Source organism: Apaloderma vittatum, unplaced genomic scaffold (genome assembly GCF_000703405.1).
Source record: "Apaloderma vittatum isolate BGI_N311 unplaced genomic scaffold, ASM70340v1 scaffold14868, whole genome shotgun sequence".
NCBI lineage: Eukaryota > Metazoa > Chordata > Aves > Trogoniformes > Trogonidae > Apaloderma > Apaloderma vittatum.
In genome coordinates this window covers 2,626-17,133 of record NW_009732518.1, presented here as the reverse complement: position 1 = coordinate 17,133, position 14,508 = coordinate 2,626, and the positions used below count along the sequence as shown (strand labels likewise).

Sequence of the window (14,508 nt, the reverse complement as noted above, 5' to 3'; positions counted from 1 at the left end):
AAAATTGCCGGTAGCAGAAATTCAAATCTGTTCTATTTCTAACACATTTGTGAAAGCACCTATACTAGGTTAGAGCCTAAAATGTAAGATAAAGACTTATTTTTGTTTCAGTAGCTTTCAGCTCCACATAATGCCTGCTAACAGAAACTTGCTTCCATGTTACAGCTGTTTCTCTGCCTGCAATGAGATACCAGACAGTCATGTAACAGTACAATTAAATAACACATTAAAACAAAAAAAGTATACCTAACCCTTAGTGCCAATGCATAAAGATACAGCTGAAAAACAAGTAGCCTTTCTACTCTCATTAGGTAGGAGAGAATTGAACTAAAGGTAAATATTTGCTGAACTACTCAGTTAACTGCAATAAAATTATTTTTAAAATCCAAACCTAATCCATGTATGACTTTGCATACAAAACTGGAAAACTGAAAAAACCAAAATCCATGTGTCTCAAAACTTGTCTCAGTACTAAATAGTCAGCTCTCATTGAGATTAAGATTCTAGTATATATACTACATTAATGGAGATTTTCAGATCTGAATGACACAAGCCTATGTACCAAAAGAAATAAAACAAGAATAGGGGGAATATTTGTTGTGCTAACAAATGAGACCTGTCCTGCTCATCCTTTGTTTTGGTTTCTGCCCTCTATGAAGGGTATGTTAACAGCTTCAGTTGGCCTCCACAGTGTTTCCACTACAAGGTAAATATAAAATCCAGTTTACAGAAGCTATCACCTCTATAAAAATTTTTCACATCTATCACTGGAAAATAAAAAGTTATGAAGAGGAGAGCATGGTAAGTCTGATGATTATTCTAGACCTACTATTTTCTTCAGTTACCTGTTTACTTTTAACGGGCACCTTATGAAAAACTTTGTTAACACAAAATTTGGGAGCTTCTGGTTTCAGAGATAGCCACCAACATACCTGTTAAAAAAAACCATTAAAATAAGGCTTATTTGTGGTATGCTCTCACTATTTTGGGAATGGAGACTAGAAAACGTCGCTCATCCACCTTTTCAATCTTGTTATGCATATTAATCCATGAAACTGCAACACAATGAAAGCTTAAAAAGTTACTATCTTCCTGGAGTGAAGATTTAATTTTCTTTTGTATGTCAAATAATGCATGCTTCAGAGTTCTGTATGGCTTTTCCTGAACTTCTACCAGAAAACTCCTCAAAACCCCCCATACATATACTCTTTTAAATGATCAGTGCAGATAATTTACTATTAAGTTGCTACTTTACAATTTACAATGACTGAAGCTTGAAGCTTGTTTAGGAAGACAGAAACCCTCCATTCTCTTCTGAGATAACAAAGGGTTAACTTCCCAACTGGAGAAGTTTCAGTCTGACTGTCCTTACTTCACAGTAGGATAGTGACAGATCCCAGCAGAGAATAGGAAGAAAAAAATGCAGCCAAGTAAGGAAAACACTTTGGTCAGGAAAATATATTAAGCAAATCTCAATGTCAGAAGCACAAAGACTGGAATAGCAGAAGCTTACACTGCAAAGTTAAAGCCTAGTTACTTTTACAGGAATATTTTTCCTCACATAGAAATCATCACAAAAGTCTTAGGAGGTAAAAAACACAAGTTGATTGCTCAAGAGCTTAAAAGTGGAAAGTCAGCACTGCATCAGTGTAGTAGGAAAGAAAACACGTTCTGTACTTGAGGCTACAAAGCACTAATATGCCAAGTTACGACATCCATATTGGAACAGAACATAAAAGAAAACCTTGTAAATATTATAAAATCTTACAATTTAAAGCTAGATAATTCTCTGTCTTCACACAATAATCAACGAAAATATCCAACATGTATGTTATCCTCTGTTACTATGATCATCAAGATGCTGCTATGGTCAAGATTAATGAAGTTGAAAGAGTAAATAAAAACTACTTCGAGGATATACTTTCTGTTGCACTGTTGAAAATTAAAAAGATTTCATCATATATCACTTGTTTCATGATCATTTCTTACTATACATGTTAAATAGGTCTACTGGAATCAAAATTGCCGGCAAGCTAACAATACATTCCCTAATAAAAGGATACAAATTTTACACATCCGTGTTTTAAACTCCTGAATTTTCGGTATCAATTCCATATTAAGCAGGAAATAAAATCTAAACCTATTCACTCACAAAACCCACAAAAAATATGTATTTCCTCAGAGATTAAATATGAAGGAGCAGGGCAAAGAAAAAAATCTTGAGAAACACAAGAGCTGCATTTATAGGAGCTCAGCCATTTACAAAATGTTGGGGTTTTTTAATGGCTGCCTTTCAAGCTGTGCCAAAAGTACAACGAACATGAAAGAGCTGCCTCCCTAGCAGATTTAGAAGAATAAGCAATTACTACATTAGAGAAAATAGGCTCAGAAATTTCCACCAATTGGTAACTGGCAATAAATCAACCCTCTATTTGCCAAATTCCACAAAGCCCTTGGGCATCAACCTCTACCTATACCAGCAGCAAAGAAAGGAAAAAAAAATAAAAATAAAACCCTTATTGCCTCACAGTGGGGTCAGCCCTTCACTTTAGGGAAAAAGAAAGAAGAAAGAAAAACAACGAAAAACCTCAAAAAGTCTTTATCATCCTGTACAAGCAGAAGGTGGCTTTTATTATTAGGGTGTTTAAAGCTATAAGTCTTCTATCTGCGACACTATATCCCATGACCACTTAAATCATGATTACACTAGAGTTGCGCAAGCACAGGCTCCTTCCCTAAATCTACAGAAAAGCAAAGGGCCTCTCTTCCAAACAAAAGGGAGGTCTCCATACTTATGCACTGCTACTGAAAGAGTTTACAGAGAGGCAGTTGCAAGCAGCAGCTATTTGCAGACTGTTAGCAGTGAGAACTAGAGATTTCTCAATCCTGCTTGAGAGCATCTATAGCTGCAGTCCAATTTTGATTAATGCCTTTACCACAGAAGGGCAGGAGGAGGTACTGCAGCAAGTAGAACTCTTATACTTTTTTTGGACCGTTACCGATGTTTGGTCATCCTCATTGTGGACTGAAGACAGCCATCATCCACCATGGGTGACAGTAATGTGCAAACAATATATGCGAGATTTAACATTAATTAATCTTACTGATCCCAGAGGCACTACTGCATCTTCCACATTCATGCAGACCAGTGAGTTTCTACTGTATTAACAATGAAGTAGCAAAGGTGAATCTGAACTAAGAATCCTAGTTCTTGCAGTTTGCTTTCCTGACTCTTTCTGTCTACTTGCTGGAGAAGATTAAAACCATCTTACCAGGAGACGGTGACAGAAGACTTCACAGGCAAAAGATACTAACTATAGTAAAATAAATAACCTCAAATCTATTTTATTATGAGTTAAATGAAACATGACTAAATCAAATTTAGGGTATGCTAGAACATGTCTCTTACCAAATCATGTTAACAAATCTCATTAAAAATCAAACCTATTCGAAGAACTAAAGAGCACATTATAGTGCCACCAAATACTAAAAATCAAGTCTCAGTGATGCATCTGCCATGCTATATTTAATACCAAAGAACAGAAGTACTTAATTATAAAAAGTGTATCCACAGCACGCGAAATATAAACACACAGACCTGCTATCAGGACAATCTAAGCCCACTTGTTCTGCAATACATTTTCTAACAGCTTTCAGTATAAAAAGGTGCTTTTCAAGTAGTCTGTATGATCACAACCATTATAAAGCATTAAACAATAAAAAAATCCCACACTTGTTTGAACACAACTGGAAGTTTTACAAGTAATTCATGCAAACACGTAGATATGCTGATGAGCAAAAGCACCTCTTGAATGAGCAAGGATCCTACTATTTAGTCAACAATCCAACAGTTCGGATACCTGATACTGAACATGATCTACTTTGCAGCCTGTGGTGCTGTGCATTACTGAAGTCACAACACTGGCAAAGTTCCACATCAGTGTCAAATGAAAGTATAAAGTATCACAGTCCTGTCCCATGAAGGGCTGAGTCATTAATCTGACTGATCAATAGCAAATATATTCCTGACACTTCAACCTGGTGCAGCAGAACATTCTGTGGGCCAGTCCTTTGTATCTCTGAGTGAGAATAAAAGACCTACTGCATCACTAATCCCAGCAGCATGTTTTTGCAGTGGTAAAACTAAAAGCGGAAGCAAGTTGCAAAGATATGACCACCCCCCCAAAACTACATATTTTACATAAAATTCTTGACTTAGATAATAGCAGTTACTACCTTCAGACAAACATTTCAGGCCTTTTGCTACTGTGGAAGTGAAATGGAAGGAGGCAGCAGTACTCTTCTTATACTACTCAGCACTATGTAGTAGTTTGAAAACATGACTCTGCTTCTGAAAACACACATTTTTACAAGTTTGCTTTGAAATGTTTATTTTAAACTGTATTACTTAACTTTTTTTAGTAATGCGACAATTAGAATGAGAGATACTTTTTTTTTTTACTTAGAATGTAAAGTGGTCAACTTTTGCATTATATAAAATTTAAATTTTTGTAGATACTAAAATATTAGCACAAATTTTTAAAGTTGCCATTTATTATTCAGAAGCAGGTTAAAGCATATACAGTAACAAGAATTCAAGTTATGAAAACAAAAAAGCTTAGATTAACTTATAATTATTAGATGGTCACAGCAATTTTGTTCTCCTACCTGCTTTCCATCCAGGGTACAAAGTCTCTTGACTACACCCGAATCTAACTTAATGGCTTCTGTGATGTCAGTCAAGACCTGTTCGAAGGAGTGAGCAGTCTTCTTGTTCAGCAGAATTCTCACAGCTTTCCGTGGTTTTACTCCACTCCTAATAACAGTCACTAATTTGGGTTTAATGAAATCTTTACTCTCCTTCACTTCACTCTTTGAGGATGTCAAAGATGTCAAGGAGCGACTGGACCCAGTCCTTATGTTCACACACCAGTTTGGATTGACATTCTTGGTATAATCAACTTTGCGATATGGTTCATTGGATGCACATACGTAACTTTCACCTGAAAAAAAGATGACATTTTCATAATTTAATGTGTTTTGCAGCCACATTTTTCAATTAAAAAAAGACAAATTTTTCAGAAGGAGTGATTTTCCTCTATTTCAACTGTAGGCCATTTTAAACGAAGGACTGCAATTTATCAGAGCTTTCCACCCAAACAATACATTCATAGATTGGTTTGAACAAGTTTCGAAAGATTTCTGGTTAAGAAATTAAAAAACCCAAACACAACAGTAAAGGGTAATGAAAGAGTTGAAGATATTTCCCCACTTCTTTTGGTTCCAACTACAGAGCCATTTTGCCAGTGCTTAAATTACTTGAACTCACAATACATGACACTAGGAGCATTTTCATACAGCAAATATCCAGGTCCTTCCCTATATATTCCTTAAGTATATACTTCAAGAATTGCGTACAACACACAAAGCCGTGTTTAATAATGAATGATTTTAAAGGAATAAGTTTTAACAGAAGAGAATTCAAGCCTCTCAAGAACCTTGCCCTGAAGGCCACACTAATTTACCAGGAGTTACTGCCTTTCTACCAAAGACACACTCTTGAAATGTATTCATGTCAATATTTTTTAGACCAATAAATACTGGTTATGGCCACAAATGAGACTTCGAGACTACAGTAACATATAAAGCACCTGCACTTCCTCAATTTCTTTCCTAATTCAAAGCCCGTACTGCTGTCGTCTCCTGAAGTCATGAAAAGGAAGTCAGAGGACAAAAAAAAAAAAAGTTATCACAGGCTAGTAATATACACCTTTACATCAAATTACTTAGAAGTAGTACCTAAGGAATTTGTACTTTTTCTCCATTCCTTCACATAATGCCAGGCTGAAGAATAACTGGCTTTATTTTTTGTTTTTCCTAGAGGAGGACAGTCTTCTCTTCAAACTATTTGCTGTTTTCCACAACTCTTCTATGTTTGACAGCAACATTCAGACCACGACAACGAACATTTTTAACTCTAGGTTATTTCTGCAACCCGCATCCCCTTAGTCTCACAAAATGACATCCAAAGACTTTTTCGAAGAGGCAGAGTATTGCCAGAAGGATGAAAGGGAAGCATTCCAAACTGACTGAACTCACCATTCCTCCTGGCAGAAGAGCTACCTATATCTTAAAATGCTTAGCTCGTTCTAAGATTAAAACTAAACACTCAAGGTCACTGGTGGAACAAATGAAACTCACCTCCTTATATACACAGCAGGAGGAGTAAAGAGTACACATACATCTATCAGACAGTACCATCAAAGTTACACAATATGTTCCTATATTTAGATACACAATAGAAAACTTTTCAACAATGCTTTTACTTTCTGAACTCCAGTTTGGAGAGCTGATTTAGCTTTGAAATCGTGCAGCTTATTCTAAAAGCAAGATAGTAAAGTACTTTCAAACTCCTGAAGAATTACTGTGATCTGAAAGACTTTTTTGTGTTTCTTTCCCCACACCAATTACAGTGCTTTCTAATTTATCTTGTATTTAGACCTTCTTGAAAGTGTACTTGCTGTATCTGAAAGAAAACAGATTATAATTAAGTCAAGTTAACAATGATTTTGTTTGGGAAAGTTTGGCAGCCAGTTCTCCCTCCACAGACATCACTGTGACTGCATTCCACAGAGGCACAAAGAAATAATTTGGTGTGAGGTTTCATGGATGCCACTGCTTTGCCTGTATTCTGCCTCTTCACTCATTCCCATCGTTCCTCCTCATACTCATAGACCAAGTGGTGCACAAATCAGAAACCAATATAGACAAAACAAGACTCTTCCTCTTCTCTCCAAAAATCAGCAAAGAAAAATGAGCTGTTTTCAGTCCATGAACTTGAATGGGATTTCCACACAGCTGTATGCACACTAGCACTAACCTAAAGTAGGGGATAAAAAAATACAACAACAACAAAAAAAAAAACACAAAAAGCCAACTCACAACTTAGGAAGAACTGTAGTGACCTAGAAGCTTACACTGCCCCAGAGCTACATGCCAAGTTGTAACAAGTCTCCAAGCAATCTGATTTAATCAGACCTGCTTTGAGCAAGACACTGGATGAGATGACCTCAGAAGGTCCCCTCCAGACTAATTATCTTACGATTCTAAATAGGTGGACAGTTCTCTTTCAACTGCTGTTTACAGAGACCTTTCACTCATCTATCCTGTTACTGTGAAACAGCATGACATATTCAAGTTTTGTTACAGGAGCTCAGCTGCAACAGAAAGCAAAGGCTTCCCCCTCTACACTTCCTAATACTATGTTTATTTCCTGAAAAATTTCTAATAAGCCATGAAGCTCTCTATCTCTAAACACAGTGCTGCCAAAGAAGCATCTCAAAGCTTAATAACTTACTAACGTTGTAACTGATGATCATTTTTTATTTTTCCTTCTACAACCACTTTACTCTGTCATGTATAACCTTAGCATGATTTAAACCCCAGCCAGCAACTAAGCCCCTCACAGCTTCTCGCTCTCTCCTCCAGTGATGAGATGGGGGAGAGAAAGAGTAGAAGTGAGAAAAACTCATGGGTTGAGATAAAAATAGCTTAACAGGTAAAGCAAAAGCCACACATGCAAAGTAAAGCAAGAAAATCATTCACCACTTCCCACAGGTAGGCAGGTCATACAGCCACCCCCAGGAAAGAATGGCTTCATCATGTTTAACAGTGACTTGGAAAGATAAACACCATCACTCTGAATATCCCCGCCTCCCACTTCTTCCCCAGTATTACGAGCTGAGCACAGTATCATGTGTTATGGAATATCCCTTTAGCCAGCTGAGGTCAGCTGTCCTGGCTGTGTCCCCTCTCACCTTCTGGTGCATCTCACTGCTGGGGTGGGGTGAGGAGCAGAAGAGTCCTTGACACTGTGAGCACTGCTCAGCAGTAATGAAAACATGCCCATGTTAACACTATTCTCAGCACAAATCCAAATCATCACCCCATAAGAGTTCATTTTCTTCGTAGTAGCTCAATCTCAGCAAAAACCAGCACAAACCCTTAGGGCAATTTTTTCCATTATTACATGCTAAACCTTCTATGGATGTATCTAGTAAGTGACTTTGGGTTTGGTTTTGGGTTTGGTTTTGTGTGTGTGTGTGTGTGTGTGTTTGTGTGTGTTAAGAATGGTAATTATTATTTCCTTCTAGAAAAAATGAACAAAAGCTATTTTAGTCATTATTCTGGGTGCATAATATTAGGCATTCAACTTTGGAAAGTCCCTTACCGCTTGCTTTGAAATGTATTGAGCTGCATAAGACCTTGGTAATATTTAATCATCCTCTGATAATAATTTATATATAAATAAACCTGGCAGCATCCTACTCATGAGAATACCTTTCTAAACACACCGAGTACCCCTAGCACCTCTAAGATTTTACATAAGCTTCAGTACATGGTATCACCTATCACTTTGGAGTAACCTCTTCAGTATAATCTGTCCAGATTTATGCAAAAGTATTAAAAATATCAGCAATCAGCACTACATGTTCAGAATTATCCATTCAAACTCAAAAAGGAGACACACTTCCTAGACCATTAACAAAAAACCAAACATACTCAAGACTGTTCAAAGTTAAAATTCAGGGCTGAAGGTTAAATTAATAAAGTTGAAAAAAACCCCAAACACCACACAGCACCCCCTCAAAATTAATCCTACTGAGATACTGGCTCTTTGACCTGAAATAAATTAACTGCTTCATGTAAAGAAGTACAGTTAGAGAACGAAAGATCCCTTTGCTAGAGGATTTACCATAGAAGAGTCTCAGTATGGTATGCTAGCTTTGTCTTTTATAGTATGAAAAAAGATATTTTGTTATGATACACGACTATCACAGAAGGTGATCTACTATCTGTCAGAGCTTTACCTACAACACCCTCTTGAACAGCAGAAATTGTCCCACTGTAAAATGTTCAGTTAGCATATTGGTTCATGAATAAAATAATTTCTTGGTTATCTGAATAGGTTGGAAGATCCATTTACTACAGATTTCTTATTAATTCTTTAAGCAGAGGCTTTAGTTTTCTTTTTCTGACAATAAAAAAAATAGGAAGTGCTCTCAACCTAAAACAATGTAATACCTTAAAAGAACAAATTTCAAAAAAGTCTGAAGTTGAAGCACGAACTATTTAACTTTTTAAAAAAAAAGTATCTAGCAAAATTGATTGCAAAAATTCCTATAATTGGCAGATACAGGAATGACTAATTACTTGAGAACTGTAGTATGTTACAGACTGTTTAGTGTTTTAAATTCCACGCCTGCTTTCCTATACCATATGACTAGTCATATAAACTAAACTTTTTAACACAGGTTTCACATGAAAACAGATTTTATTGCTACACCTGCTAGGTAGGCCCATATGGCAGAATTAGAGCAAGGACTCTAAGTGAGAAAATGCATGCACTGATTGACTTGCTTGGTTCATGACTTACAAGATAAAGGATGAAGTTTTTATTCTATTGAAATTACTACTTAAACTTCTAATTAGATTTCATCACAGCCAGGACTTCAAGCACAGTTCCTAAGTTCTACTGAGGACCTCGCAAAATACCAAACAAAAATTTGCTAGAAACAGAATTAGGAAACCAATTGCTGCTTTGTTTTTGGCAAGAAAAGGATTGATTATTCAACAGAAGAAAATACTTAAGGAAGAAAAAAATGGCAGGGCTAAGTTAAATCACACCTATAAAGTTCACTACAGGAAACTTTCCTACACAACACTGTATTCAAAAAACATGCCTAAGAAAACACCACCCCTTGATGAGCAGGAATTGGTTCTTGAACACTGTGCTATTTTCTAAATTGCTATTTGAGCCATCCTCTGAAGTAGAAAAATGCATTTATATATGTCTGTTTGGAAGAAACATCAAGTAATTTGCAAGAGTATTACATTATATTTCATAGGTAAAAGCCTGAAAGTGTAGTGTTACATATAAGGTTTGTTCACAGCTTTAACATATGACCTGATTTTAAATCTGTGGGGCATTAATTCATGTATTAATATACACTTCCGATAATCTCCACATTCTCCCAGAAAACCAATACTTGTAACGTTTAAAATATAACACTCATTTTTTGAAGTCATTTTTTGGGGGTGTAAACCAGTCAAACTGATTTCAAACATTGTTAGCAAAGCAACAGATAACTTTACAGATAAAACCATATACATAAATTTGTCTGTTTCACTAACTGCCTCGAATGACATTTTTCATGTGTCTAACCTAAATATATATAATCTCAATTACTAAGAAAATCTTTTCAGTGGCATTTTGATCAGGCTGTATCTTTTTTTTTGGTCATTTGTACATCTACCAGCCCTAAAAAGTTGACATAACTTCACAAACAGGCATAAACAGTTCTTCAGACATTTACATTGCTGACTGCAATATGGTCAATTTCACGGTTTGAAGGTCCACTTTCCATTTACAGTCTTTAAAGATTTTGAAGTTAATGCATGCTAGCCTTAACTAGCAAACAGTCACAGCAGTCACGTTACTGGAAATAAACACCATGTCTTTAGCTTACAACATCAGTATTAACATGAATCTACTCCCTCATTTTTATACTAGATAATGAAGTTAGTCTAATACTGGATTCAGATTTGCAGGTAAAGAAGCAAACTATAGACTAATGAGTAGAAAGATCTATTAAGCACTACTTTTTTTTTTTAACGCAGAAAAAAAAAATCAAGAATTAGATGTAGGTTACAGCTGAGACTCTGAACTCAGCCAAATTACTCTGCTGCAGAAAGCTTAACGAGGCTACAGAGCAGTTTTGGCAGAAGTATGAAACCTCCTTAGAAACTGGCATTATAATTTCAACAGAGCATATGTGCCATCCATCCGTTGCTTCATGACAGTACCCAGAGCAATCTAAGAGTGTCAGTTCATATCCTGCTACCACCAAAATTTCCTCAAATGAGGCATATGCTCACTTAAAATGAGTAACATCTGCTGATATTTTGGGTCACAATATAATCACCAAATGGAGTAAGTTTACTTCTGATTCTCTATGTCATATTATTGTTAGAGAAACAACTAGAAGACATGAAACATCACCTATTAACATTTAACTTATTAACATTAACTGCGTTTAAATAACTTACCTGTACTGCATTAATAACCAGATGCATCACCCACAAAGCAAGACCTGCGTGTGTGCAGTGTGTACACAGTTTAAACACAGGATTCCAGTTTCAGAAAGCTAACAGTCTAAATATAACCATAGCCATTCCCTCACAACTGTAAAATACAGATGATTAACAAAGAGAATAGATAAAAGAGAAAACAAGACTACATTGGTCAGTCTGACTGATAAATAGACATAGACCCTCAGTTGTCTAAGTACTGTCTTGCTACTCAAGAAATCATCTACAAAAGTTTTCTTTTACCATCTGTTTCTTCCAACACCGTTATTGACAGGAGATGCACCTAGCTCATCTTTCAAGATACAAAGAGAGTAGGGTGTATGTGACCTCTCCAAAATTCAACTATGCAGTTTTAGATACTGGTAGAAGAAGGACGTATCTTGTCCTTTTGTATCACAAGTGTACATCACTTGCAACTACAGGCAGTGTTGAGGAAACAGAGCTGCCTGACAACTTGAGGTTCTTCACAGCACAAGTTTTGTGAGCTGAAGCCCCGCTGCTAGGCATTTAACAAATAGCTTAGAAAATATCCAGACTTTTTGTCCTTGAAAACAGAGACTACTAAAGAAAAACTTGCAGATGTTCCATTTTCCTTAGCATTAGGTTAAAACCCAAATGTGGATATGCCACTCAATGGGTAACATAAAGAAGGAAAGAACAACACTTCAAAAATCCCAAGGCAAGATATTTGAAACAAACGTCTGACCAAGGTTTTCTGGCTTACTTTTTGCAAGGTGTTAACAAGTACTTACTACTATCTCTTGAGAGTCAGAAAAAGCATTAGGTTTGTAACCAGCATATTGCATAACAAAGAATGGAATAGCTGACACAGATCCCTACAGAAAGGAAAATATTTGTCTCCATACTTTTTAAGCATTTGTTCCCCTGCGAAACACATAGGACAGGACAGGTTTCCACGTACATTCATCTATCCATTTCATGTTTGTCAGCTTCTTTTGCGGGAACTCATTAGATTCAAGGGTGCTAAAAGCTGCTCATTCAGTATAGCATAGTAGTTATTAGAGCTACTAACCTAACTTTGGGGATCACGGGAGAGTATCCTTCCTGTGTTCTATAACAAACCAAGGAGATTTTCAGAACATTATGTTTACAGCATGTATAAAAGGACTGATCTAAAAATAAAACAGCCCCTTTTATTAAGGATTAGATTATTTAGATCTCTCTTTCCTGTCTTTCTTTCACAGAACTTCCTTCCTCATTAGTTTCTTATGATTCCTTCACTTTCACATCACCTCCAGTAACCCTCTGTAAATCATGATCTTTAATACCTACAGCATTTAAGCTCCCCATGCACTTTTTAAAACCTGGGATGACAAGTAGGATTTTAGCAGATGACCAATTACTCCTAGTCCTCTTTTGACTTTACACTGTCACGAGGTTCAGATGGCAGCTTTCCTACAAGGTTCACAGAACAACAGAATAGTTGAGGTCCTGAAGGACATCTGGTCCAACTCCCTGCTCAGGCAGGGTAAAAGTTTTCAGAAGACAGTTAAGGCCACCTAGTATCAAACCCACCTAATACCACATGTCTCCTTCACAGTAAGTAAATAACTCTTCAGTAAATTACATCCTTCCCTGTCCCTGAAACTAGAAGATGCATTGTGGTGGAACTACCTTTTTTTGCTTGGACTGGAAAAGAACTAACAATTTCATATTTATTTCACATTCAAACTCTATTTCTCTAGGACTTTATAACTACAATAATTAGAACATATTTGAACATATTTGGAAGCATACGCTCTTTATAATTTCTAATCCTTCTTTTATTCTTCCATTTTACAGCAGCTTTAACAAATAAGGGTATTTGCCTCTTTTTAAAGCACTACAGCTTTCAGCTTGGGTACAAGGAGGTAACCATATTTTCCGGAAGAAGCAAAAATACAAATTGTCTGCTTGGTGTCACCATCTGCTTGCCCTGACAAGAGAAGAGATATTAACTTAATATAACAGTGTGCATCAACTAGAATCACAGATACTTAATCATGATTAAAACATAAAGTGCAATAACAACAATGATTTAAGGCAGAAAATACTTCTAAACTGTATTAGTGTGGCAGAGCCCATTTCTTTAAAGCAGATATTGTCTTATGCTACAATGTCCTAGCCATGTAGAAGAACTGCCCTGCTCAGAACCTTCCCACCTCCTGCCCAGACTTCCCTACAGGTGCCTGTTGATTGTCTGCACAGTTGAGCAGATGAAACTGCTGACATTTTATGAAGGGCTGTATTAATTAAGCATTGGAGTTGAAAGAACAAAGACTCTTAGAAATGCTTCCTACCTAGGGAACTAGAAAACTTGCCTATCACATGCCAAATCAATATAACTCTTCTTGCCAGGAACAGTGTCTACACTGGGTTCCTCTCGCAAAATTCAACAGTATGTCCCAACTTTGCAGCAGACCCTAACAATGAGGATTCCCCATGTCTTTCACTACCAAGACACTGAAAGCACTGAATAGTGAGACAAAGCACAACTGACATCAATGAGAAACACAAACGTCAGCATTAAGGAGTAGCACAGTTCTTTCTATTACCATTGTGCCACACTTTAGGAAGCTTGCATTTTTAAAGAAAAGTGAAGGATTTACACAAACATTTAGCTTCAGCAGAGAATACAAATGAAACTGTTATTCCGTTGTTGCTATTGAAAATACAAAATTACCCATGGAATCTCTTATTCAAAAGTAAAAAGTTGTGTAATGTCCAACAGTAAAGTTGAAAGAAAGAAACTCTAAGAAAGGCATAATATTCCCAACCTGCATCCCTTCCCTGGATTTGTCTGCCCAAACAAGATCAGGAACAGACAATTAAATCCTTCACTCCTCCCATTCTAAGAAAACAAAGAAAACTGTCAAACTCACATTATTGTTCCCTAATCTAAAGGGGCTGGGAATATAAATTATATTTGCCTAAGGCTGGCCCAGCAGAGCATGCTTTTTTGACTGTCATATCCAGTTAAGAAATCTAATATATTTAAAATGGAGCTTGTAAATTTTTGTCTCAAATTTTTGATCTTGTCAAATTTACAGCTGACTCAAACTGTAACAGTAATATTTGAAATCTAAAATATGTCTGTGCATTAGCTATTTTCCTCTTAAAACAACAGTTACATGGATTGCCAATTACAGCCAAACCCAAAAAAGCACTCATCAGTGCCTCAATTCAGCTAATTTGGACTATTACGATACAGAACTTGAAGCTGCCACCTTTTATAACCCAACGAAATATTAACCTGATAAAGGGCAAACAATCCTTAAAGAGCTTTCCTGCACTGGGGCACGTCAGCGTCCGAGAGCTACATACACAGGCTTGAGCTGAGGGAGGTTTAACACAGAT

At 36.5% G+C, this 14,508-nt stretch overlaps 1 protein-coding gene across 1 annotated transcript in view; it reads right to left on the bottom strand.

Annotated features, from left to right (window-relative positions):
* Positions 1 to 845: 845 nt before the first annotated feature.
* LOC104278549 (serine/threonine-protein kinase DCLK2-like) overlaps positions 846 to 14,508 on the bottom strand; it is a gene marked incomplete at both ends in the record, with an annotated part of 16,280 nt that continues 2,617 nt past the window's right edge. Inside the window, 2 exons of the mRNA XM_009875560.1 lie at positions 846 to 932; positions 4,669 to 5,003. Coding sequence (XP_009873862.1) covers positions 846 to 932; positions 4,669 to 5,003 — 422 coding nt within the window. The remainder of the gene's footprint in view (positions 933 to 4,668; positions 5,004 to 14,508) is intronic.